Source organism: Populus euphratica, unplaced genomic scaffold (assembly GCF_000495115.2).
Source record: "Populus euphratica unplaced genomic scaffold, PopEup_1.0 scaffold43.1, whole genome shotgun sequence".
Taxonomy (NCBI): domain Eukaryota; kingdom Viridiplantae; phylum Streptophyta; class Magnoliopsida; order Malpighiales; family Salicaceae; genus Populus; species Populus euphratica.
The window spans coordinates 1,029,026-1,054,822 of record NW_011499889.1 but is presented as its reverse complement, the minus strand read 5'-3'; the positions used below and the strand labels follow the sequence as shown (position 1 = coordinate 1,054,822).

Below are 25,797 nucleotides of genomic sequence, written 5' to 3'. Positions count from 1 at the left end.
TTCTGGTTTGATTTAATGTTATGGGTTGTCATTTGTCAAGCAAATAAATCAACATGAACTCAATGATGGAATGGGAGTTTGATACCGAGAGTCACTGCAGGGTTTCATTTATCGTGGCGTTTGAATTTTACAATAAAGTGTTTGATAAAAAGCCTAGAAGCAATGAAATACCAATTATCAAGATTAATTCTTTTAAAAAATTTAGCAAAGTTATAATATTAATTTGATAATAAAATTATCATATTAGTATTACAATGGCTTTCTAATCATTAAATAAAAAATAAAAGCAATTCTGTAAATAATCAAATAGTTTTCTCAAAGACAATGAGAGAGTGAAAATACAATCAAACATTAAAAGGATTTTTGTGATTCTCCCTTGAAAACAATAATGAACTAAGCAATTTAAGAATAAGAGGACTGATATTAATTAAAATCTTAAAAAAATATCAAAAGCTCTTTTAAAAAAATAAAAACATAAATAAATCATTGTTGAGCCTAGCAAGCGATCTAAAGCCCTAGGCGTGCCTAAGTGCGATACACAATCTGAATCTTATGTTGATTGTGGAGCTTGAATGTTTCTGTTTCTGTTTCTGTTTCTGTTTTCATATATTAATTTAGCTGATCCTATTTTACTTGTGTGCACAGAGGGAATTTGAGACGTGATTTGAAAACAGTTGATATTTTCCAACAGGCAGTAAATAATTGGTAAATGAAACTGCCGACCAACCCTCCTAGGATTATTATTTGTTATCATGCAATCCACTAACATTCAGGAAAACAGCAACAGTGCTGTGCATATGAACTTCGAGGAAACCTATATTACAATGAAAATTTCGCTCTTATCAAGGATACTACAATAGCACAGGAGAAATGAGAACACGAAGCAAAGTTTGAATTTTCCTTACAGCTAATCATCTTTGGGGCTGGTGGATTTCTCATCCTGCCAGGTTGCTTGCCATTGCTTGTCATAGAAGGTTGTCTCCTCCAGCAACTTTTTTACGGTTTCTAAATCCTCATTCTTCCGTATTAGAAGCACTCCTACCACAGCTACAAACAACAGAGTTTTGCAGAAGAAGTTGCTCATCTGATCAACCAGACCAACACCAGTCAAGCTATCAACCAGGTAAGCCATGAAAAACCCAATCATTGCAGCACGGCCTGCATAGAATACATGAAACCACATTAAATAGTTTCTCATGAACCAGAGGGGCTGTTTTCTCGTGAACATTCGGAGAAAACTATCTTAACAAACCGTTGAGAAGTTCTGCTTCCGGCAGATGGAACCTTTTCATCCATGTCCACCATGGTATTACTGAGGTATCAAAAACAACAGGGTCGTTGTTGCTTGATGATTCTGGGTTACACTGGAGCCATTTCCTCCTCCTAGCCTCTGAAAAGATTAACAAAGCATGTAAATATATGCTGAGTAATACCATCAAGAGTTGCTAGAGATTGGATGTCAAGGAAATAATTACACAAATCAACTAACTACATCAGGGCTAACATGTACCTAGAACTGAAAAGATATCGCTTCAATAGAACTCCAAAATAATCAAATCTTTTAGCACATGTTAGCGACTGCCTCAAATATCATCAATATAATATTCCCAACATCGAGGAAAAAGAACCACGAAAACACTAGTTATGCTAGTTTGCATCAGTAAAAATAATAATAGCAGTTTCAAATGCAAACCAACAATTCTTTATAAATTTGGTATCCTTGAGCACATCTTTCATATATTTTGTGTATGATGCCACATTCCTCTCTGTACAGAGGGATCTCATTTAAGTAGCAAAGCTTGTGCAATCAATACAATGATGGTGGCAGCGCGCTCTTTCTTCGCATAGCATGCGAATTCATATCACAAACCCGGGAAATAACAATAAGATGCACACTGGTTCGGAACACCCATTATTCCAAGCTGTTGGATGAGGAGTTCATGTATGGAGTTTGGACCCATTCATCCAGCAGCTCGCAGAATTTGGACAAGTCGGGACCCACTACTTGATCTGCCAGTCACAAGATTTAATTTTTACAAGACTATTGGAAACAACACTCCTACATGTCAGTTTAATTTTTTCTTGTACTTGAAAAAATATCTTAGCATTACTAACGGTGTTTTGTAATAATAAAAATTTAATATGATATTTTTTTAAAAAAAATATTATACAACAACATATCAGATGATATTTGTTTTTAAATATTAAATCAACAACATATTAGATTGACCCGAGTTAACCTTTCAAATCTTTTGACCAAGGTAATAAGAATATAATAACCCTATAAAAATAGAATCAAAATAAATTATAAAAGTCAATTCATAATCAATCTAATACCAAAGGAAAAAATTGAAAAAAATATTAAATTAAAAAAAAGAACAAAAAAACTACACGGGCTAACCCAAAATAACCTATCAAACTAGCAAACCAGGCAATGAAATTAAGATAACCCGTGGAAAGAAAATAACATAAAATATGAAGCCCAATTTTCAACCAACCCAATTTCTAAAGATGAAATTAAAAAAATTAAATTAAAAAGAAAAGATAAAAAAATAACTCAAATCAACTTGAGCTAACATGTTAAACTCACGACTTGAGTTATGAGATTATAATAACTTTATTAAAAGCAAATAAAAAAAATTACAAAAACTCAATTTCCAACATTTTCACTGTCAATGTTTAAAGATGAAATTAAAAAAAAAAAAACTAAAACCATAAGATTGGGATAACTCAGCAAAAAATAAATTGAAAAAATTATGAAACTCAATTCCCAAACAACCTTATATTGAAAAATAAAATTGAAAGAAAAACTAAATAATTAAAAAAAATTGAGTTATTAAAGGGTGAAATAAAAAAAAATCAATTTCAAAAAAAAAATGAACCAATATTAACTGTTAAACTCACGATATGGGTTATAAGATCATGATAATGGATAGAAAGCAAATCAAAAAACATTATCAAGTTTAATTGAAAGAATATTCAATTAAAAAGGAACTACAAAATAAACAAAGTAAGCTCAGCTTAACCAGCCAAGCCAGCAACTCAAGTAGTGATATCAAGATAACCTCATAAAAAAAGATTAAAAAAATTATGAAGGTCAATTTTCAACCAACACAATATCAAAAGATAAAATAAAAAAGTCAATTAAAAAAACAGCCCCAAAAAATAACCTACATCAACTAAAGGTAAAACATGAGTTACGAGAACAAAATAAATTCATTGAGAAAAATAAAAAAAAATACAAAACTCTAATTATAATAGATCAACTACCAAACACACACTAAAGGTCAAAATTGATAAAAAATAAATAAATAAATTCATGAGACTGACATATAGTCCAACAAAAAAAAAGTATAATTTAAAAAAAAAATGAAATTGAAATATAAACTAAAAAAATTAAGTTTATGAAGGGTGAAATTATATAAAAAAAAAAACCAGAACACTATTCTAGCAACATCTTCATTTTTCTCTCCTTCTAAACATAAATTCACAAACACAGCCACTAAGATGATCATGACCTCTGCTAAGAGAAAATTTGCCTTAATTACCTAGTCCATGTCTCACCTAACAAATACAATGGCAGGTCAAACATTTATAGAACCATCTGTAAAACCATTGGATTTTCAGTTTTACACAATTGACTCTATTCAGCTGCAAATGATGTTAATTTTTTCTCCAAAGGAAACAAATTCTACAAAAACATGCGGAGAAAAGGAGAGCAATTCGGAATATCATTTGAAACTACAACAAACACACCCTTTGTGTTTCCTTAATTGCATGAGAACTAAGTGGCTAAAAGAAAAAACAAAAATTCAATAAAGAAAGAAAATTGCAGCACTGAGAATCCACAATCCAATCCATACAAACAAGAAACTGGTTATTAGTCATGAAGCAGATAATCACTCAAACTAGAATCCAAAACCCAATAAAAAAATCTCACCAGCATCGATAACAGCATCCCAATCGGTTTTCCCATCTTTCTGAAACTGCTTCAAGTCCCAGGTCCCTGAAATCCACCTGGGGTCCCCAAATTTACTCACTTCAACCTTCTCCTCTCCCCCAGCAGCCACTGCTCCATTAGAGCTATTTTCAGCCATAGGAACTGAATCAGAAGACTCTGGTGTCTTCTGCTCCAATTCTGGTTCCTCTACAGTGGCAGCGGAGGCTGAAACTCCAGCTCCTCCATTGTCTGTAGAGGCCTTGGGAGTGGATAGGAGAAAAGGAGGGTTTGTGGGTCCGAGAGAGAGTGTCGATTTGTAGGTGAAATGGGGTTTGGAAGGTTGAAAGCGAGTTAGTGGCGGAGAGAGCAAAGACATTGATATGGACATTGTTTTCTTGGTGGAGCTTTGAGCTTGTGTTTGTTTGCGTCAGTTTGGATCTAGTTATCCTCAGCCTTCCAAGTTACAAAATACATACAAATGAAAATGGGGTTTCTGTAATTTAGATTTCTTTTCATCACATAGGCTAGCAAAAAAAATTAAAAAATATGATACTCGGAAAACTATAAAAAATTAATTAAAAAAATCAAATCATAAAACAAAAAACCAAATAAAATATTTAAAAAAATATTCCATTTAATTTTGGTTTGATAAACCTAAACTAAAAAACCAAACAAAATAAAAAAAAAATCAAACAAACAAAACTAAATCAAAACCAGGCCCATTAGAAAGTAAAAAAAGCCAAAAAATATATAGTTTTTTAGATTTTAATATAAAATAACTGAAACTGATACCAAACCGCCTAAAATTGAATCGAATAGAACAAAATCAAAATCGATCAATTGAGTTTTGGTTTTTAATATAAAATAACCGAATTAAACTAAAACCAGTCAGTTGGAACCAATTTTGGTTTAGTTTTAGATTTTTTTATATTTTACAAAATTTTAAGTAATTTTTTTTGTAACTAAAAACTAAACCGAAAATAATCACCCTTAATATGAGAAATAGTGTTTTCTAAACTAAGTCAAATATAGGTGTTAAGCCGAACCTTTTAAGATAAAGAAAGAAGTTGCTACTATTTCTAAATATAAATTTAATACTAAACTTACCTTTAATCATGATATTAAATATTTAAGGTGTTTTATAGTTGAATATATTATTTTTTAATATTCAAACAAAAAAATAATGATTTTAAAAGATCATAAATTTAAAAGTAACAATAATAATAATAATAATAATAATGAGATATCACTATTTTAAGATAGTAATAATAAGGATATAGAGTTTTCAGTTAAGAGAAATTATTGGTCTTCAACATTCATTAAATGTTTAAATTAAAAAGGATGATTTGGGAAGCAAATGAAGGATATTTTCCATGCAATGTGTTATATTTGTAATAATTTATGTAATATGATTATTAAGTGTAGAAGTTATGTTAATGTTGTTAGTATTATACTTGTTAAAAATTTAAATCTAAACACTATTAAACATTACAAACTATATAGGTTGTAATGGTTGAATGAATATAGAGAAGTTAAGGTCAATATACATGTTTTAGTGCTATTTATATAGAAAATATCATAATAAAATTTTATGTGGTGCAGTATCTATGCATGCGAGTCATTTGTTATTGAAAAAGGTATGACAATTTGATAATAAAATAGTACATAATGGGTTTAAAAATAAATATTATTTTGTAAAAAATTGAAAAATCATCACTCTTGTATTATTATCACCAAACCTATACCATTATCATCCAAATAGGTATATAAAGCCTAATTGAAATTGAAAAGAGAAAGGGAAAGTGAGGCCAAGAGGAGTGAAAATAATAGAAAGGCAATAGGTTCAGAGAAGAGAGAAAATAAGGTGAGTCATAAGAGGAAAAAAAAATACATGAGTTTTTATGCAAAATAGAGTGAGATTAAAAGTTTTTGTTATATCATAACCAACTAATGATTGTACTTTTATACAAAGAAACTTTTCTTAACATTAATAAACTTGATCCTTATCTTCCTAGTATGATTGTTTTTGTATTATAGGAATTCAAAGATGTATTTCTTGAAAAGCGGTCTGCTACCGATAAAAAGAATTGAATTTCAAATCAATCTTGTACCTGGCATTGCTTTTCCTAACCGACCAACTTATCAAAATAAGACAAAGAGTTTAAAGACAAGTTATGGAGCTGAAGGGGTACATAAGAAAAATCATAAATCTATGTGTTGTTTCGATGTTACTTATGCCGAAAAATAATGGAACTTGAAGGATATTTGTTAATTATTGTGTTGTCAACAATACTACGATAAAGTATAAACATCTCATTCATCGGTTTAATGATATGTTAAAATGCATAGTTCTTATGATCATACAAAGACTAATTTAAAATATAAATATTTTCATATTAGTTAAAAGAAAAAGATGAATGAAAAATGCATTTAAAACTAAGTATGGACTTTATAAATAGTTGGTGATACTATTTGAACTTACTAATATGCCTAATATTCTTATAAAAGTGATGAATCATGTTTGGAGTACATTTATTCCTATATTCATTGTGATATATTGTTAATGATATCTTAGTTTATAGTAAAAGCTTGGATGACCATGTTGAGCATTTGAATTGTGTAGTTTTTTAAGAAAGAAAATGTTATTTGCTAATATAAAAAAGTATACTTTTTGCATAAAAAAAGTTGTGTTTCTTAGTTATGTTGAAAGTGCAAAAGATCTCAAAATAAATGAGGAAAAAGTTAAGGTTCAATAATGGCCTATACCTAAGTCAATAATTGAGGCAAGAATTTTTTCATGGTTTGCAAAATTTTTATAAGAGGTTTGTTAAGAATTTTAGTACAATGGCTATATATAGCACTCGCTGAAATCATTAAAAAGTCAATTAATTTTAAATAGGGTATTGAACAAGATAAAACATTTAATCTTCTTAAAGAGAGGTTAAATTCAACACCATTATTAGCATTAGCTGACTTTTCTAAAGTTTTTAATATTAAGTGTAATGTCTTAGCAATAGTTGTTGGAGCTATTTTAATATTAGAGAAATAATTGTTTTTTTTTATTTTAGTAAAAAGCTTAATGGTGTAGCATTGAACTACCCTATCCATAACAAGAAGTTTTATATATTAGTGAAGACTTTAAAGAGTTAACAACACTACTTATAACAAAAACAAATTATAATCCATTTAGATTACAAGTTGCTGAAACACTTAAAGGGACAAGATAAATTGAATCAATAGCATGTCAAATTGATGAAGTTTATTAAGGCCTTTTTGTATGTGATTAAATACAAATAAAGTAATAAAAATATAGTGGTTGATGCACTATTTAAAAGGTATATTCTTTTTTCTATTGTAAATATGAAATTGTTGGGACTTAAATGTGTGAAAAAAATAGTATGTCAATGATAGTGATTTCACTGATATATATGTTGCTTGTGAAAGTTTTATAGACTTGATAATTACCTGTTTAAATAGAATAAATTATAAGTGTCTGATACTTATACGTGTGAATTATTTGTTCATAAGGCTCGTAAAGGTGGTTTAATGTGGGTATTTTAGTGTTAAAAAGACTTTATATGTTTTGCATTAATATTTTTAGTAGTTTAAGATGAAACATAATGTGCAAAAAATGTGTGACAAATGCATTACATTTAGACAAGCTAAGTTTAAAGTTTTATTGTATCTCTTTTTCATATACCTAAGAAACCTTAAATATATATTTATATGGACTTTGTTTTAGAATTACCTAAGTTAAAAAAGGGTTGAAATTCTATATTTATGGTTGTAGATAAGTTTTCTAAGATAACATATTTCATACCATGTCATAAAATCGATGATGAAACCAACATAACTAATTTATTCTTTAGGAATATAGCATGGTTTTATGGGATTTTTAAGAATATAGCTCTGAATAACGATATTAAGTTTTTTAAAAGGTTTTGTGGGAAAAGTTAGGAACTAAGTTATTGTTTTTTATTATTTATCTTTCACAAATAGATGGGAAAACATCAGCAATGAATAGAATTTTAGCTACACTATTGCGTTTTATCGTTCAAAAAAATCTTAAAAATTAGAAAGATTATATGTTATTCATTAAGTTTGCTTAAAATCAAAGTGTGTGTTCCACTACTAATTATTTCTCATTTGAGATTGTTTATGATTTTAAATTAAATTTGATTTTTTTTACTTGTTGATGAATTGATATGTTTTGATAGAAGTAAAAAAGCACAAGTGATAAAAACACTCCATTGAAGTGTTTGGCAGTTTATAAAAAAGAATAATAACCAAATTGTAACCAAAGCTAATAAAGGGTGTTAACATGTTATTTTTTAAATAGGTAATGGAGTTTGGGTGTATATATGAAAAGAGAGGTTTTCATCCCATATGAGATATAAGTTATAACCAAGAAGATATGGTCTATTCCTAGTTCTAGAGAGAATCAATGATAATATCTACAAAATGAATCTTTTAATTGAGTATGGTATTAGTGATATTTTAACTATTTCTAAATTTTTTTTGTTTGATATAGATAATGATTCAGGATTGAATTTTTTCCTATAATATTAAAGGGTTCACTAGAGATGCTAATTTGACCAATTATGATGCCAATGATCAATAAATTCAAAGACATATTTAATAGATTAGTTCATAATATTTAGCTCAATTCCAACTTCAAATCATCTACTTGTGATGATGATTAACTTAATTAATTTAATTTATCAGAAAAAAGGATTGGTCTGTGGGCTTGAATATGTCAGCAACTTAGGTTTCTACGTAGAGAGGTGGAAACTTCTCCTAATGTTATAATGGTGTTTTGGAAGCTTGGAGTTTCCATACCATGCAAAGAATCCTTATTTTTCATGGACAAATAGGTGGTAGAAAATAGAGGAATTATTATCAAAGTTTCCTTGTTTATTTAGGAAACTTAAATTTTGCATCACTATTATAATGATATAATGATTCCTAGACTCTCAGGATATAAGGGAAGCTTTTTAAGCAAATGCGAGATTTAATGTTTGTGTTGTATAGTTCATTACATGTGGCATTAGTATTTTAAACATAAGACTTGGGTTCTTGTTTAAATTTTTTGTTTTGGGCTTTATTTCACATATTTTAGGTTATATTTAAATTGAATTTAATATTAGTCACTAGTCCATCAGGGACATGTTTATTTTGACTCTTTAAATACTTTTTTGTTAGTTTTTTTTTTTGAAATGCATTGACTTTGTTGCATATTACGTGTGCTTCTGTGAAGATTTTCCGTGCCTTTTAGTTCTTTATTGAATTAATTGTGATTTACGGAACATCAATTATCTTTATCGTATTTTACCTTATATATTAAAATGATATTCAACGATTACTTTATTAAAACAAATGTTTTGAGAGTTAGGAGGCCGTCATTAGCATGCAATATTTTTAATCCCATAACAAACGACATAAATCAAGCACTCAAATAAAATACAGGAATAAGAACTTCAGTGTTATGAGAGGATAAATTAATTTTCAAAATCTTCGCTTTATTTCCCATGCCCTTGCAGTGCAAAAACATCACAAAAGATAACTTCTAGGAGCCACCAGTACAATACTGCATGAGCTTGTATATATATATATATTTGTAGGCTGGCAAAACGTTCTGAGATTGAAGAACACAATTATGCATGCGTTCCTGGGTGTAGAGAGAGGTTATGAAATGATGGATAGATCATAAACGCCATAATTTACAAAAACGGGCCCTCACAGGACTCTATACATGAAGACACCCTAAGTGCATATGTTTTCAACATATTCTGATGCAGAATGGCTTTAAATTAATGATGACAACGTAGAAGCTGTAATTTATCTAAAGAGCATTTTGAGTTCCTCAATCCTAGCGGACCTGACCTCCTCGTCGGTGAGAGCACCAGCAATCATTCTCTGCTTCTTTGCCTGAACTTGCTGCAGGCGTTCCTCAACTGTGCTCTGTCACATTGGTCGGTGGCAAAACATTTGATTAGCAGCTAAGAAAGTGGAAAAGACAAGAATATATGAGCACAGGCAAGATGACACTTGATAATACTTGTTAATGGACCTTTTTGCCAATCGAACTCCTGGCTACTTCAATTAAATGGTTGCAAAAGTTCTCAAGGTACTTGTTAATGAACCACTCAGTCACACAACATCACAAGTTCGTAATAGTAACTGCAGTTCATTCCAGACCAATAATACAATCTCAGCTGCCTCGAGAAACAATTCAAAAGGTGCCTCTATCAGGAGCTTAAGATTTTTGTTTTTGGCTGTTCCAAGGCTTGAGCCTAATCCTCTTCAGCTAGGTTCAGATCACCCACCTTTCCCCATGTTTTTTTTTTTGTTCTGAATAATGTTTGGCCTAGATTACTTTGGTTCCTAAACTAAACTATAGATGAGTGTATCTTCATCAATCCGGCAAAATATAAACTAAACTAAATCACATTTCTGGTCTAAATCTTCACACATTCCAACTAGAAATTTGACGAGAACCCAAAGAAAATCCAAAGTATAATCTAACCTCAACAATGAATCTTCTAACAAAAACTGTTCGCTTCTGTCCTATCCGATGGATTCTCATTATTGCTTGCTCCTCGACTGCAGGATTCCACCATGGATCCTGCATATTTTAAAATAACAGATTTTTAAGATAAAGGTGGGAAACTCTTTCCTTTATGAAAAGAAATTAAGATATGAAAATGTACCATTAAGAAAACAGTTGAGGCTGCAGTAAGATTCAGGCCTACGCCGCCGGCTTTTAAAGACATCAATAATACCTGAGATATACGATAATTGGTTAAGAAAATTATTAAACCATCGAGAACTGCAAAGACATCATATTCCGGAAGGTAATTAACTACCACAGGCACTTGAAACTGCTTACCATTTTTTCCCTGGTTTCATTGAACTCCTTCAAAGTCCTCTCTCTCTGCTTCTGTGCAAGTTTTCCATCAAACCTTAAGAACCCAATTCCTCTCCTTTTCAGTGGGATCTCTAAAAGATCCAAAAATGAAGTCCACTGGCTAAAAACAATGCTCTTTTCACCAAAGCCTGACCTATGGATATGTTCCAAGCATTCCAGAAGCTTGGAAACCTTTGAAGACTCCTTCCAGTCATTCTCAACATCAACCTGGAACTTACCCTCTGTTGGGCATGCTATCAGGTCATTTGCATTCAGTGAAGTTCGACAGATTGGGCATATCCCTGATATTGGTGTTTGCCAGTAAGAGATGAGACATTCCCTGCACATCCTATGTACACATGGTGTAAGCACGGGGTCATCTGCAGACTCCATGCATATGGGACACTCGGTATTTTCACCCCTCCGGATGCCCTCAACAACCTCTTCAATGTATGCTGGAGTAGGTGACAAGATAATACAAGAGAAATTCTGAAATGTTTTCTGTCCACCTTTCACTAAGAGAGTTACAATATATATATACATCAAGAAGTATCAAAACCCTTAATTCTAGCATCTAATAAACATAATCAGATTCTTTAATATTAGGCCTAAACAATAATTGAGATCTTTTGAGAGAATCCAGGGATATACAGCTATGACAAAAATTAAACAAAGAAAGAAGAATATAGTGACAGCTATGAAAGAAATAGAATAAGAAAAGGAGAATATACTGACAGCTACAAAAGAAAGACTAATAGCTATTAAAAAAATAAAATAAAAGAGAATATATTGACATCCCCCCTCAAATTGATGCGGGTAGGTCGAATAACATCAATTTGCGACTGAGAAACTTATGTCGTTGGCGTGTCAAGGCTTTTGTAAAGGCATCAGCTATTTGAAGAGCAGTATTGAGATGAGGAAGAGTGATAACACCGCGAGTAAAGGCCTCCCTAATATAATGACAGTCCACCTCTATGTGCTTGGTGCGTTCATGGTAGACCGGATTTGCAGCTATTTGAATAGCACTAGTATTATCACCATGAAGTGGAGTAGGAGCAGTAGGGGGGAACCCAAGTTCAGAAATAAGACCACGTAACCACACAATTTCAGAACAAGCTGCTGACATGGCTCGATACTCAGCCTCTGTAGAAGATTTAGAGACACAATCCTGCTTCTTACACTTCCAAGAGATCAAGGCATCTCCAAGAAAAATGCACCAGCCTGTAATAGATTTTCTAGTATCTGGGCAGCCAGCCCAATCCGCATCACTATAGGAAGTCAAGGTAAGAGTAGAATGTTTGGGAAAAAACAACCCACGAGTAGGGGACCCAATTAAGTATCGAATAAGACGACGAACTGCAGCAAGATGAAGATGTCGAGGTGCCTGCATAAATTTGCTAACTATATGGACAGCATAGGAGATATCAGGCCTTGTAATTGTTAGGTAGATAAGACTACCAACAAGTTGCCGATATAAAAAAGGATTAGGCAAAAGCTCGCCTTCATCTTTTCGGTATTTCACATTCACCTCCATTGGTGTATCAACAGCAGTAGCATTCTTTAAATCAGCAAGCTCAATGAGATCCTGAATATATTTATGTTGATTTAAGAACAAACCATGATCTCTAGAGTGAACTTCCAGCCCCAAAAAATATGTGAGATGTTCAAGATCTTTCATTTGAAATGTACTATGTAACATATGTTGAAGCTTGGTGATCAACCCAATGTCATTACCAGTGAGGATAATATCATCAACATAAACTAAGAGAAATACCATACCAGTGGTGGTCTTGTAAAAGAAAAGGGATGAATCATATTGACTTTGTGTGAAGGAGAAGGTGAGAAGAGTGTTGCGAAACTTCTTAAACCAGGCTCTAGGTGCTTGTTTCAACCCATACAAAGAGCGTCTTAGTTTGCAAACTGCATTAGAAGCCTTTATGGACATACCAGGTGGAAGTGTCATATAAATCTCTTCCTTAAGATCCCCATGCAAGAAGGCATTGGTTACATCCATCTGATATAAAGGCCAGGCTTTAGAGGCTGCAATAGCAAGAAGTGTTCTCACCGTAGTCATCTTAGCAACGGGTGCGAAGGTTTCTTCATAGTCGAAGCCATATTGTTGTTTATTGCCAAGAGCAACCAATCGAGCTTTGTATCTATCCAAAGATCCATCAGACTTGAGTTTCACAGTATAAACCCACATGCTCCCAATAGGCTTAACATGTGAAGGACAAGAAATAATGTCCCAAGTATGATTGGCCTTAAGTGCGTGAAGTTCTGCCTCCATAGCTTGTTTCCAGCACTCATGTTTGCTAGCCTGTTTATAACAAGTGGGAATGGAAATAGAAGAGAGAGTAGTAGACATAGCCACAGGAGTGGAAAAACCATACCTTTCAGGAGGTTTGTGAGGTCTAGAGCTTCTACGAAGAGGAGGGGGATCATAGGAAATGGGCAGATCAGGATCAGATGTTGCAGGAAGATGTGAAGGAACCTCGGTGATACCTGGAGAAGGAGCAGAAGCAGGAGTGCGTCTATGATAAACATAACCAGGTTTAAACCTTTGTATTAGTGTTGACGACTTAGAAAAAGATGGTAAAACAGATAAAGATGGAAATACAGAAGGCTGTTGGGTGCAAAAGAAAGGCTGATTTTCAAAAAATATAACATTCCTAGAGACACGAGTTCGACGTGCATGTGGATCATAACAAAGAAATCCTTTTTGGGTGACAGCATAGCCTAAGAAAGCACACTTGACGGATTGAGCAGTAAGTTTATTTCTCTCATGTGCAGGAAGGTGAACAAAACAAACACATCCAAAAATATGAAGATTGGAATAATTTGGTGCATGTCCAAACAAACGAACATAGGGAGAATCATTGTTCAAGTGAGGAGATGGTAATCGATTAATTAAATAAACAGCAGTACATAAAGCTTCACACCAAAAATGAGAAGGAACATATGACTCAAGGAGAAGAGTTCGAACAACATCAAGAAGATGACGATTCTTTCTTTCAGCCACACCGTTTTGTTGTGGGGTGAAAGGACAAGAACGTTGTGATATGATCCCATGACTTTGAAGAAAAAATTGAAATGCATTTGACATATATTCACCACCTGAATCAGATTGCAGAATTTTAATTTTGGCAGAAAATTGTGTCTCAACTAAGGCAAGAAGGGCTTTAAACACAGAGAAAACCTCACTTTTAGATCGAAGAAAATATACCCAAGTAAAACGAGTGAAATCGTCTATAAATGTAACAAAATATCTATAATGTTCATGAGAAATGACAGGTGCAATACCCCATACATCAGTATGCACGATTTCAAAAGGTTTGGTGGTGTGAGTTTTATGCAATGGAAAAGGAAGTGTTTTGCTTTTACCAAGTTTGCAAGATGCACAATCAACAATATCATTATGAGAAGAAGTTGAATTTTTATTTCCTAATAAACCAGATTTAAACAAGACTCGAAGTACATGAGAAGTAGGATGTCCTAAACGTCTATGCCACACCTGATTATCACAGTGAGTAGCATTACATGCAACATAATTTAACATAGGAGAGGGAGATAGAAACAAGGGAAATAGACGTCCCACTTTAGGTCCCTTCACGATCATCTTCCCGGACACTTGATCCTGCACAAAACAACCAAATTTGGAAAAATGAACATCACAATTGTTGTCAACTAATTGGCCAACAGATATGAGATTAGTGGACAGCTTAGGAGACACAAAGACAGTATTTAGAAGGGCTGAAATATCACCAACAGCTGTGATAGACAAAGGATTACCATCGGCAGTACGAATATGAAGATTACCTTTATATTTTTTAACATTATTTAAAGGTAAGACAGTGTTGGTCATGTGATTAGAAGCAGCAGAATCAAAATACCAAGGCTTAGGAATGGAATTTCGGTTACCTGAAAGGCCTAAAGCAGAAAGGGCAGAAACTATCATTTGTTGGACCATTTCAGGGGTAATAGAGGACTGACCAGGACTAGGAGTATTGGAGGAACCAACCGAGACATTATAGGCGGTTTCAGATTTCTTTGGAGGCCGGATGGAGCAATCTTTGATGATATGCCCTGTTTTCTTACAATAGTTGCAGAATTTTTTGGTACAAGTAGTGGCAATGTGCCCAAATCCTTTGCAGCTATAACACTGAACATTTGACATATTTCTACCTCCTTTAAACCTCCCTTGAGCAGTGTATGCAACAGGGATTGGAGTAGAATTTTGAGCTTTCTGCTCCAAGACAGCTTGTGTAATGATCCGTTGTTCTTCCCTGAGAAGCTCTCCTACACAAATATCCAAGAAAGGAACTGGTTCTCTATTCATCAGGTTGGACCTGATTGCTTCAAATTCCCCTCTTAACTTCATTAAAAATTGATCACGCTTGCTAGTCTCATGCACACTTTGAATAACAATAAGTCCTTCAAGAGGTACACTTGCATACACAATGTCTGTGTACTCAGCCCAAAGATTTACAAAGGAAGAATAAAATTCTTGTATTGACATACTACCTTGATTGAGTTGACCCAACTCAAGTTCCAATTGAAACCTTCGTGCTGTATTGCTTTGGTTGTAAACTTTCTTTAGGTAATCCCACATTTCTCTAGATGATTTGTAAGGCTTGAGATTGAGAAGCATGGAGTGTTCCATACTTCCAAGGATCCAAGACATAATCTGAGCATCCTTCACCTCCCATTTCACATATTTCTCCTTTTCCTGCTCACTGTCAGGTGCAGGAACTGTCCCAGCAATATGACCCCATAATTCCTTTCCCTTGACAAAAATCTGAAACTGGAAAGCCCAGGCAGAATAGTTCTTTCCAGTAAATCGAACAATAAAATGTTCAGATCGTTCCATAGACAAGATTTAACTAGAAACAAGAACAAAAAGATCAAGTCCAAGAAAAACAGAATAAAAGAACCAGATAAGGAACTAGACACAAGATGAATTGATTTCAGAATTTTGGCTCTGATACCATGACAAGATAATACAAGAGAAATTCTGAAATGTTTTCTGTCCACCTTTCACTAAGAGAGTTACAATATATATATACATCAAGAAGTATCAAAACCCTTAATTCTAGCATCTAATAAACATAATCAGATTCTTTAATATTAGGCCTAAACAATAATTGAGATCTTTTGAGAGAATCCAGGGATATACAGCTATGACAAAAATTAAACAAAGAAAGAAGAATATAGTGACAGCTATGAAAGAAATAGAATAAGAAAAGGAGAATATACTGACAGCTACAAAAGAAAGACTAATAGCTATTAAAAAAATGAAATAAAAGAGAATATATTGACAGTAGGTGCCGATTGCCTTATGGTGGCAGAACTAGCATGGCGGATGGCCTCAACAACCTCTTCAATGCATGCTTCAGTGGCAGCTGACTGCCTTGGAGTGGAAGAATTAGAATTTGTTTCCACAAACCTTCTTGCATACTTGTTCAATTCCTCATATCGTTGGATATCAGCTCGACTGCACATTCACAATTTAGAAACAAAAACAGAAAATTCGCTTTCTTTTTAACAAATAAAGGAAAATATCTTCAATTCTAGTCCCACCTCATAACAAGAAATGGGTGGTTGCAACACTGCCTCAGTCGTAGTAGCAGCTCAAGGACAGATGCATAGTTGTGCAGAACCTTGCCCTGAGCAACAAACTCTTCAAACTGGACCTGTTCAGATTTAAAAAAAAAAAAAAAACACTCAGTTGAACTCTGTTTCCATCATATATTCAATATAATTCATCCTAAATGGAAGGTGACAATAACTAACACTCACTTTTGATCTTCTAAAAAGGGCATCATAAAAATCACGTTCAGCTTCCGATTGTTCACACTTGATTATTTGAATGTCAGTTGGAGGAAGAACAAGTATGGGTCTACATCAAATGCATCAAACAACATAATGATGAAAAAGATTTTTGCTGCGGTAAAAAATAATAATGACAATAAGAAGAAAGGTTGAAAGACCAAGTGTTCACCTTCCCTTCTTATCCTTTGTATCCTTGGTCCTTCTCAACATTAGCGGCCTCAAAATAGCCTTGATCAACTTCATGGCTCTAGTGTCTCCGTTTTCATGCGGTCTTTGAATTAATTTGTTCCACCTATTCCAAAGTCAGACTGTATTATGGTCAAAGACATGAAACAAATCCCAGAATAAATGCCTGAGTAAATGATTAAAGTTCAGTCTAGGTGAAAGTTAGAATCATATTATTTTTTTACACCAATCAGCAAGGGGCAATGAGCGTGCATTCCTACCATGGCCAGTTGCACCAAGGCTCAACATGCAAGAAGCACAGAAGGCTGTACAGATCTTCCAAGGTGTTCTGTAACAATAGATGAAGAGAGAATTTGTTAATTGCTCAAGCAATGGGCATCCACTTTCTTGATATCTAGTACACCAAAACCACGATAAATTGTTGAAAAAGAGAGTACTTCTCAAAAATAGCTACTTAGAAAGGATAACATAAAGCAAGAGGAAAAACATATAGTACTTCTGTGCATCAGCAATTTCAGAGAAAAATGTGCATTAATGAATAAGAAAACAGACCTGAATAGGTGTCCCAGTAAGACACCATTTGCAATATGACGACAATGAAAATGTAGCCTTTGCGGCTAAGGTCTTCCAGGACTTGATGGTATGAGCTTCATCTAGCACCACCCTATGCCACTCAACCCTATTAAAAATGCTATTCTCCATATCCTGTATCAGATCAAAAGAAGTTTGAAGTTGGGAGAGAAACTACTAGAACAATTACTTAAAGAAAGATGAAATAACTGGTAAAAGTACAGCTTAATAATTTAAACCTCTTGATATCCATACGAAATTGATTAATAAATGAAAGAAGTATGTTCTTACATGCTTGTAAGCTTCAGTTAGGACACCATATGTTGTCAAGACCACATCATATCCAGATACAATCCTGGGGTTATTTGTTTTGTACCCGCCATAGTGAACAAAAATGGAAATGCTTCCTGGCTCTGAATGGGTTTCAAGCTCATCCTGGCATAAAAGACCTATTAAGACGTAGAACAAAAGACATAAAAGAATAACAGTATCGCTACAATGTAATATTCAAAGCATCTATCAATTAATTGAATTATTATAAGGAACTATTTTTCTCCGTAGATGTTGTGACACCATAGTTCGAAATATTCTATCTCTAATCAGAGACTAGAAAAGAGGCAGGGATATTATACAAGATTCTTTTCATTATCTTACATCATGAGGGAAGAGAATCACCTTCCACTGGCCTAGCAAAGCCATGGGGCAGATAATAAGAGTGCCACCCATTGCTTTAGGCATGGTTTTTGCGCGGGGATCTTCTATTCTGTTTACTCTTTCTTTGCAGTCAGAGCTTCCTTTGCCTGGTCTTGCTAGTATAAGAGCAATTGTCATCACTGTCTTTCCAAGTCCCATTGCATCAGCTAGTATCTACAGAGGCACTTATCAAGTCAGACAACAACACCACCTCCCCTCAAGAAAATGCACATGCAATGTGTCGCCCACATGCAAATGAAAGGGAAAATGGGAAGAGTAAACAAGTCGAATCTCAACACAACATAATTATCAAGCAAGGAAAAAAACAAAAAAAAAACGATTGTAAGCACAATAATATGAGGCCAAGGCATATTGATCTGAAAATAAGCTGGACAGTTTAGAAACATACTCCCCCTTTAGTCATCTGTGATGCAGTTGGAAATTGAGTAGTGGCTTCCCCAGAAAATATGTTTAAATAAATGCTTGGCGATGAAGCCCTCCTGCATCAAGCATGCTCGGTCAAGTTTCATAATGTTAGCATGTGGAGCATACACTTCATTTGTTAGAAACTACGTACCTGTCCGATATGCGATAAGCTGCCCAACATGGATTAAGAGTTTCTGCTGCTTTCTCAGCTTTATTTCCCTTCTCTGATTCAGCCATCCAATAGAGAGCTTGTTTCTGATACGGTTTCAAATTACAGGTTAGGGTCCATGGAGGCTCCATCTCCTGCACAATTAAAAGAGAATGATTAGGGGAAGATGCTAAAGATGAGATTCAGAGCTATATATTCCCTCGATCCTGGAAATAAGAGATTTAAAGCTTTTACCTCCAAGTCATATGTATCTACAGCACCAACAAGTTTATTCAAAGATGACTCAGAGAAAGCTTGTTCATCCTTCTCTTGATCTTGCTGGCATCCTGATCCCCTTTTCACTACATGCAACATAAGGGCATCTTCCTCTGGATCCTGTTTTTATCAACAATTTAAGTATTCGCACTAAAATGAATGCACTCGTAATTTAACCATATGCTTTAAATAGTTCAGATGCTGGAAACAACAACACTTACAGTTCCATGTTATGAGATGAATTCAGTCATTTCAATAAGATTTAACAAACTAACAGTAGTTCTTTTTGTAAAAATTGGAATGTTAGAAGCAACTTCCATATGCACTATCAAATTCAAGATGTCAAATGCAGTTGCACGAAGGTTTCAACCATACGGGGCAATACAATGGTAAGGCCAGATGCACTATATTTTATCCAAGTTACAAAAAGGTCATCTTTAAATGCCAGCTCTTGACATAGCATTTAATTAACCAATAATAAGAACCAAAAATTAGATACATCTACATTCACAAGAGCAAGTGGAATATATCAAAACAATTCCATTGTTGGACAAAAGTATAGGCATACATACTTCATAGTTGAGGGGTCGCTTTCGAGAGTCAAGTTCTGCAGGACTAAATTCAGCCTGGTTGAACAAGGATAAAAGGTCAAGAATAAAAAGCAAAAGTCAATTAAAAGACTCCATCAAAATCACAAACTGGTATATAACAGTTAGAATTTAACATTACAAAGGAAAATAAAAATTAATGATACCTTCTGATATGGTTTCATGTCCAGTAACTTGAACAACGTAGCAAGGGGGTGAACTGTAGGATCAATGTTTGGAGGAGCAGCTAGCCTCCATGTTGAAATACACAACTCAGTGAATATCGATTGGTGAACATAGAAACTGGCAAACAAATTAAAATAGGTACTATGAAAAGTCAACCAATCAAGTCAAAATCATTGCCAAACAGATCCAAACTGAAATAATAAGAGGAAAAAAAACAGAATTTTACCTCACATACAACACAACATCCTGCAACATTTGAAGGTTCTCTGGTGCAGCTACACATCGTCCACTAACTCTAACCTTGCCAGAACTCACGAGTGGAACAACACTTTTTCCCCACTCCATCGGAAGCCTACCAATCTAACCAAAAAAAAAACAATCAAGTGATCGCAATCCTTGAAAATGAAAAAAACCCATGTTCAGAAATATATTCAATCAGAAATATATTCAAATAAACAATCAACTTATCGCTCATAAGTACTCTTGCACGGTTATAATACATGATAAAGAAATAAATAAAGTTAAATCTTTTTTTATATTTCAAAAAATCTAAGACTCCAGTAAAGAAACTAATAGCAATAAAACTGACCTCTCCAAATCTTTTAGTAGAGAATCGAATAATGCCCTGTCTATGATACTTGGAGCCAAAACTAGAGAAACCAAAATGGACTATTTCATTGTCCACCAATTTCCTTCCTTTAGTAGTTGATGAAGCGGTAATAAGAGAGCCACCAACCAAGTACCAATCTTTCTCTTCTGGGAAATCACCAGTTTCCACTTCAACAACATTCTCATCAGCCAATTCTTTTCTGACATGGGTTTGGACCCGAATCCCGGTGCCTGTTCGCGTACTCATTTAATAGTTGCTTGCTTCTGGGTCGTCGCGATTGATCCGTAAATATCGAAGATTTTTCTTTTCGTGTTTTTTGTTTTATTGGGAGTATATGAGGTTAACGTGATTTACATTTTTACCAAGGTAACTCAGGTTGTCCTAATTTATGAATGTGGTGGGTTGATTTTTTTAGTTGAATTTGATTTTTTTTTATAATGTATTGTTTTCTTCTATAGTTAAAAAAATAGTTTTAAAGAAAATTCATGTTATTAAACTTTATAAAATAACAAAAAAAATGAAGAGAAAAAACCACTGTTTATATACATTACGCTATAAATGACAATAGTAATTCATAGTGTTTTTTTTTTTTTGAATTTTTGTTATGGTTTTTTAATTTATTTTTTTTGTCAATTTCATCTTTTAATATTAGGATAGTTGAGAATTTGGTTTTATTTTTTCCTTTTAGTTTATTTTTCTATAAAGTTAGTATGGTTTGTGGGTCTATTGGGGTAATCCAAGTTGCCTTGGTTTACGAGTTTGATGAGGTGAATTTTGTTTATTAAACTTGACTTTTTTATCATCTATTTTTTTTATATATATAGTTAAAAACAAAGTTTCAAAGAAAATTTATGTTATTAAACTTTATAAAGTTCATAGATCTATTTATATATTTGGCTAGCTGACTTGGTTCGCATGTTTAGTAAGTTTAAATTTTTTTTAATTATTATTTTTTATTTTATCATTAAATACTGGGTTAATTGAGAATTTAATTTCAAAATTAGTTTTATTTTGCCTTTTATGAAGTTATTGCGATCTAAAAAACATCACAGTATTGGGTTGATGGTTGATTTCACAAGCATCTATTTTTTGTTATCATATAGTTAATTAAAAAATAGTTTTGAAAAAAAATAATCTTAGTGGAGTCCACAACTTAGATTACAAGTTTGACATATTAGCCTAACTTACTTGATTCATAGATTTAACGAGTTTACTTATCGATATGATATGTGTTTTTTTTTGTTTTTTTAATTATTTTTAATTTATTGTTTTTCAATTTCATCATTTAATATTGGATTGATTGAGAAATAAATTACATTATTGATTTATTTTTTTACTTTCTACGAAGATAATTATTTCAAATAAGTGCTTATTTTTAGGTTGGCTCTCTGTTTTGTGAGTATTTATTTTTATCATATAATTAAATAAAAAATAAAAAATTATTAAACTTAATAGAGTCCATAACCAGGTCATGAGGAGATTGAAATCGATCCAATCTATCATTATCTTAGTATTTAGCAAAAAATTATCATCTTGAAGATTTTTTAAAAATTAAATTATGTTTTTATCGATCATTAAGGATACATTTGGACCTATGAAATCTATCGATTTAAGTTGAGTTAGCTCCCATGTGGTTTAATTGAAAACTTGAGTTAGACAAGGAGATGAGTCACAAGATTTCAAAATTAACCTACCTGGTCAGGTTTAATGTCATTATTAAAAAATTATCTACATGCTCTTAATATATATTTTTTACATTTTTTTTTAAAAGTAATCCGACCCGTGACAAAGCGCGAATCAATAGGAAAAATATCGGTAGTGTGTTTTTCACTAGATGTCTATGTATCATTTTATTCCTGAGTAGAAAAAATTGAGCCTTGGTTATAGAGGTAATTTAGTCTTTTTTAGTAATTTATTATTCCTTAAAAGATTGCTAGAGGTAAATTAATTTTTTCCAATTTTTTTTATATAGTAAAATGATGTGTTTACCTCTAGGTTTTTTATTCATGTTTTTTTATTATTTATTTTCATTGATGATCTTTTTATAATTTTTTATATTTTTAATTTAATAATTAAATTATAATTTATTATTTATTGTTTTTTCTAATTTGATACTTATTTTTTTCACTTATGACTTTTTTTCCCTGACCTTTTTGTTAATATTTTATTGATTTTCAATCTTTTTTTTCAATTAAAGTTTATGTAATTTTATTTTTTTTCAATTTAGCTATTTTTTTTCCTTTAGCTATTTTTTTTCTTTCTAATTTAACCTTCAAAATTGAATTTTTTTAAAATAACTTGCATCAACTAAAGGTAAAACATAAGTTATGAGAACAAAATAAATTCATTGAAAAAAATAAAAAAAATACAAAACTCTAATTATAATAGATCAACTACCAAACACACACTAAAGGTCAAAATTGATAAAAATAAATAAATAAATCCATGAGACTGACATATAATCCAACAATAAAAAAAGTATAATTTTTAAAAAAAATGAAATTGAAATATAAATTAAAAAAATTAAGTTTACGAAGAGTGAAATTATATAAAAAAAAAAAACCATAACACTATTCTAGCAGCATCAGTGAAGCCATTTTCATTTTTCTCTCTTTCTAAACATAAATTCACAAACACAGCCACTAAGATGATCATGACCTCTGCTAAGAGAAAATTTGCCTTAATTACCTAGTCCATGTCTCACCTAACAAATACAATGGCAGATCAAACATTTATAGAACCATCTGTAAAACCATTGGATTTTCAGTTTTACACAATTGACTCTATTCAGCTGCAAATGATGTTAATTTTTTCTCCAAAGGAAACAAATTCTACAAAAACATGCGGAGAAAAGGAGAGCAATTCGGAATATCATTTGAAACTACAACAAACACACCCTTTGTGTTTCCTTAATTGCATGAGAACTAAGTGGCTAAAAGAAAAAACAAAAATTCAATAAAGAAAGAAAATTGCAGCACTGAGAATCCACAATCCAATCCATACAAACAAGAAACTGGTTATTAGTCATGAAGCAGATAATCACTCAAACTAGAATCCAAAACCCAATAAAAAAATCTCACCAGCATCGATAACAGCATCCCAATCGGTTTTCCCATCTTTCTGAAACTGCTTCAAGTCCCAAGTCCCTGAAATCCACCTGGGGTCCCCAAATTTACTCACTTCAACCTTCTCCTCTCCCCCAGCAGCCACTGCTCCATTAGAGCTATTTTCAGCCATAGGAACTGAATCAGAAGACTCTGGTGTCTTCTGCTCCAATTTTGGTTCCTCTACAGTGGCAGCGGAGGCTGAAACTCCAGCTCCTCCATTGTCTGTAGAGGCCTTGGGAGTGGATAGGAGAAAAGGAGGGTTTGTGGGTCCGAGAGAGAGTGTCGATTTGTAGGTGAAATGGGGTTTGGAAGGTTGAAAGCGAGTTAGTGGCGGAGAGAGCAAAGACATTGATATGGACATTGTTTTCTTGGTGGAGCTTGAGCTTGTGTTTGTTTGCGTCAGTTTGGATCTAGTTATCCTCAGCCTTCCAAGTTACAAAATACATACAAATGAAAATGGGGTTTCTGTAATTTAGATTTCTTTTCATCACATAGGCTAGCAAAAAAAATTAAAAAATATGATACTCGGAAAACTATAAAAAATTAATTAAAAAAATCAAATCACAAAAAAAAACTAAATAAAATATTTAAAAAAATATTTCGTATAAAAAATTAATTAAAAAAATCAAATCATAAAACAAAAAACCAAATAAAATATTTAAAAAAATATTCCATTTAATTTTGGTTTGATAAACCTAAACTAAAAAACCAAACAAAATAAAAAAAAAATCAAACAAACAAAACTAAATCAAAACCAGGCCCATTAGAAAGTAAAAAAAGCCAAAAAATATATAGTTTTTTAGATTTTAATATAAAATAACTGAAACTGATACCAAACCGCCTAAAATTGAATCGAATAGAACAAAATCAAAATCGATCAATTGAGTTTTGGTTTTTAATATAAAATAACCGAATTAAACTAAAACCAGTCAGTTGGAACCAATTTTGGTTTAGTTTTAGATTTTTTTATATTTTACAAAATTTTAAGTAATTGTTTTTGTAACTAAAAACCAAACCGAAAATAATCACCCTTAATATGAGAGATAGTGTTTTCTAAACTGAGTCAAATATAGGTGTTAAGCCGAACCTTTTAAGATAAAGAAAGAAGTTGCTACTATTTCTAAATATAAATTTAATACTAAACTTACCTTTAATCATGATATTAAATATTTAAGGTGTTTTATAGTTGGATATATTATTTTTTAATATTCGAACAAAAAAATAATGATTTTAAAAGATCATAACAAAATTAAATTCAAAAAAATAATGATTTTAAAAGATCATAAATTTAAAAGTAACAATAATAATAATAATAATAATAATGAGATATCACTATTTTAAGATAGTAATAATAAGGATATAGAGTTTTCAGTTAAGAGAAATTATTGGTCTTCAACATTCATTAAATGTTTAAATTAAAAAGGATGATTTGGGAAGCAAATGAAGGATATTTTCCATGCAATGTGTTATATTTGTAATAATTTATGTAATATGATTATTAAATGTAGAAGTTATGTTAATGTTGTTAGTATTATACTTGTTAAAAATTTAAATCTAAATACTATTAAAGATTACAAACTATATAGGTTGTAATGGTTGAATGAATATAGAGAAGTTAAGGTCAATATACATGTTTTAGTGCTATTTATATAGAAAATATCATAATAAAATTTTATGTGGTGCAGTATTTATGCATGCGAGTCATTTGTTATTGAAAAGGGTATGGTAATTTGATAATAAAATAGTACATAATGTGTTTAAAAATAAATATTATTTTGTAAAAAATTGAAAAATCATCATTCTTGTATTATTATCACCAAACTTATACCATTATCATCCAAATAGGTATATAAAGCCTAATTGAAATTGAAAAGAGAAAGGGAAAGTGAGGCCAAGAGGAGTGAAAATAATAGAAAGGCAATAGGTTCAGAGAAGAGAGAAAATAAGGTGAGTCATAAGAGGAAAAAAAAATACATGAGTTTTTATGCAAAATAGAGTGAGATTAAAAGTTTTTGTTATATCATAACCAACTAATGATTGTACTTTTATACAAAGAAACTTTTCTTAACATTAATAAACTTGATCCTTATCTTCCTAGTATGATTGTTTTTGTATTATAGGAATTCAAAGATGTATTTCTTGAAAAGCGGTCTGCTACCGATAAAAAGAATTGAATTTCAAATCAATCTTGTACCTGGCACTGCTTTTCCTAACCAACCAACTTATCAAAGTAAGACAAAGAGTTTAAAGACAAGTTATGAAGCTAAAGGGGTACATAAGAAAAATCATAAATCTATGTGTTGTTTCGATGTTACTTATGCCGAAAAATAAT

The 25,797-nt window shown here is 32.1% G+C and overlaps 3 protein-coding genes across 5 annotated transcripts; all 3 read right to left on the bottom strand.

Moving 5' to 3' along the window:
- Nucleotides 1-665: 665 nt before the first annotated feature.
- Nucleotides 666-23,961, bottom strand: LOC105130940 (uncharacterized). 3 transcript variants are annotated; one of them, XM_011033671.1, is made up of 5 exons: nt 23,840-23,961; nt 3,941-4,347; nt 1,253-1,390; nt 859-1,158; nt 666-826 (listed from the first exon to the last, which is right to left on the bottom strand). In XM_011033671.1, exons 2-4 carry the CDS (start codon nt 4,326-4,328, stop codon nt 908-910), a joined length of 777 nt encoding a protein of 258 aa, XP_011031973.1. In that variant the 5' UTR covers nt 4,329-4,347; nt 23,840-23,961; the 3' UTR covers nt 666-826; nt 859-907. The 3 variants fall into 3 exon arrangements, with proteins under 3 accessions (XP_011031973.1, XP_011031974.1, XP_011031972.1); XM_011033672.1 differs by having other exon boundaries at nt 666-814; nt 906-1,158; XM_011033670.1 differs by having other exon boundaries at nt 666-1,158.
- LOC105130939 (putative SWI/SNF-related matrix-associated actin-dependent regulator of chromatin subfamily A member 3-like 3) lies at nt 9,515-20,654 on the bottom strand. The gene is made up of 19 exons (XM_011033669.1): nt 20,338-20,654; nt 19,975-20,108; nt 19,730-19,865; nt 19,548-19,601; nt 18,955-19,095; nt 18,703-18,854; nt 18,535-18,625; nt 18,108-18,299; nt 17,724-17,867; nt 17,415-17,567; nt 17,123-17,190; nt 16,846-16,968; nt 16,644-16,743; nt 16,425-16,537; nt 16,221-16,338; nt 10,830-11,288; nt 10,651-10,722; nt 10,467-10,565; nt 9,515-9,901 (listed from the first exon to the last, which is right to left on the bottom strand). Exons 1-19 carry the CDS (start codon nt 20,602-20,604, stop codon nt 9,779-9,781), a joined length of 2,739 nt encoding a protein of 912 aa, XP_011031971.1. The 5' UTR covers nt 20,605-20,654; the 3' UTR covers nt 9,515-9,778.
- On the bottom strand, nt 23,283-23,826 carry LOC105130989 (uncharacterized). The gene is made up of 2 exons (XM_011033737.1): nt 23,439-23,826; nt 23,283-23,290 (listed from the first exon to the last, which is right to left on the bottom strand). The coding sequence occupies exons 1-2, from the start codon at nt 23,824-23,826 to the stop codon at nt 23,283-23,285; spliced, it is 396 nt and encodes a 131-aa protein (XP_011032039.1).
- Nucleotides 23,962-25,797: the final 1,836 nt, after the last annotated feature.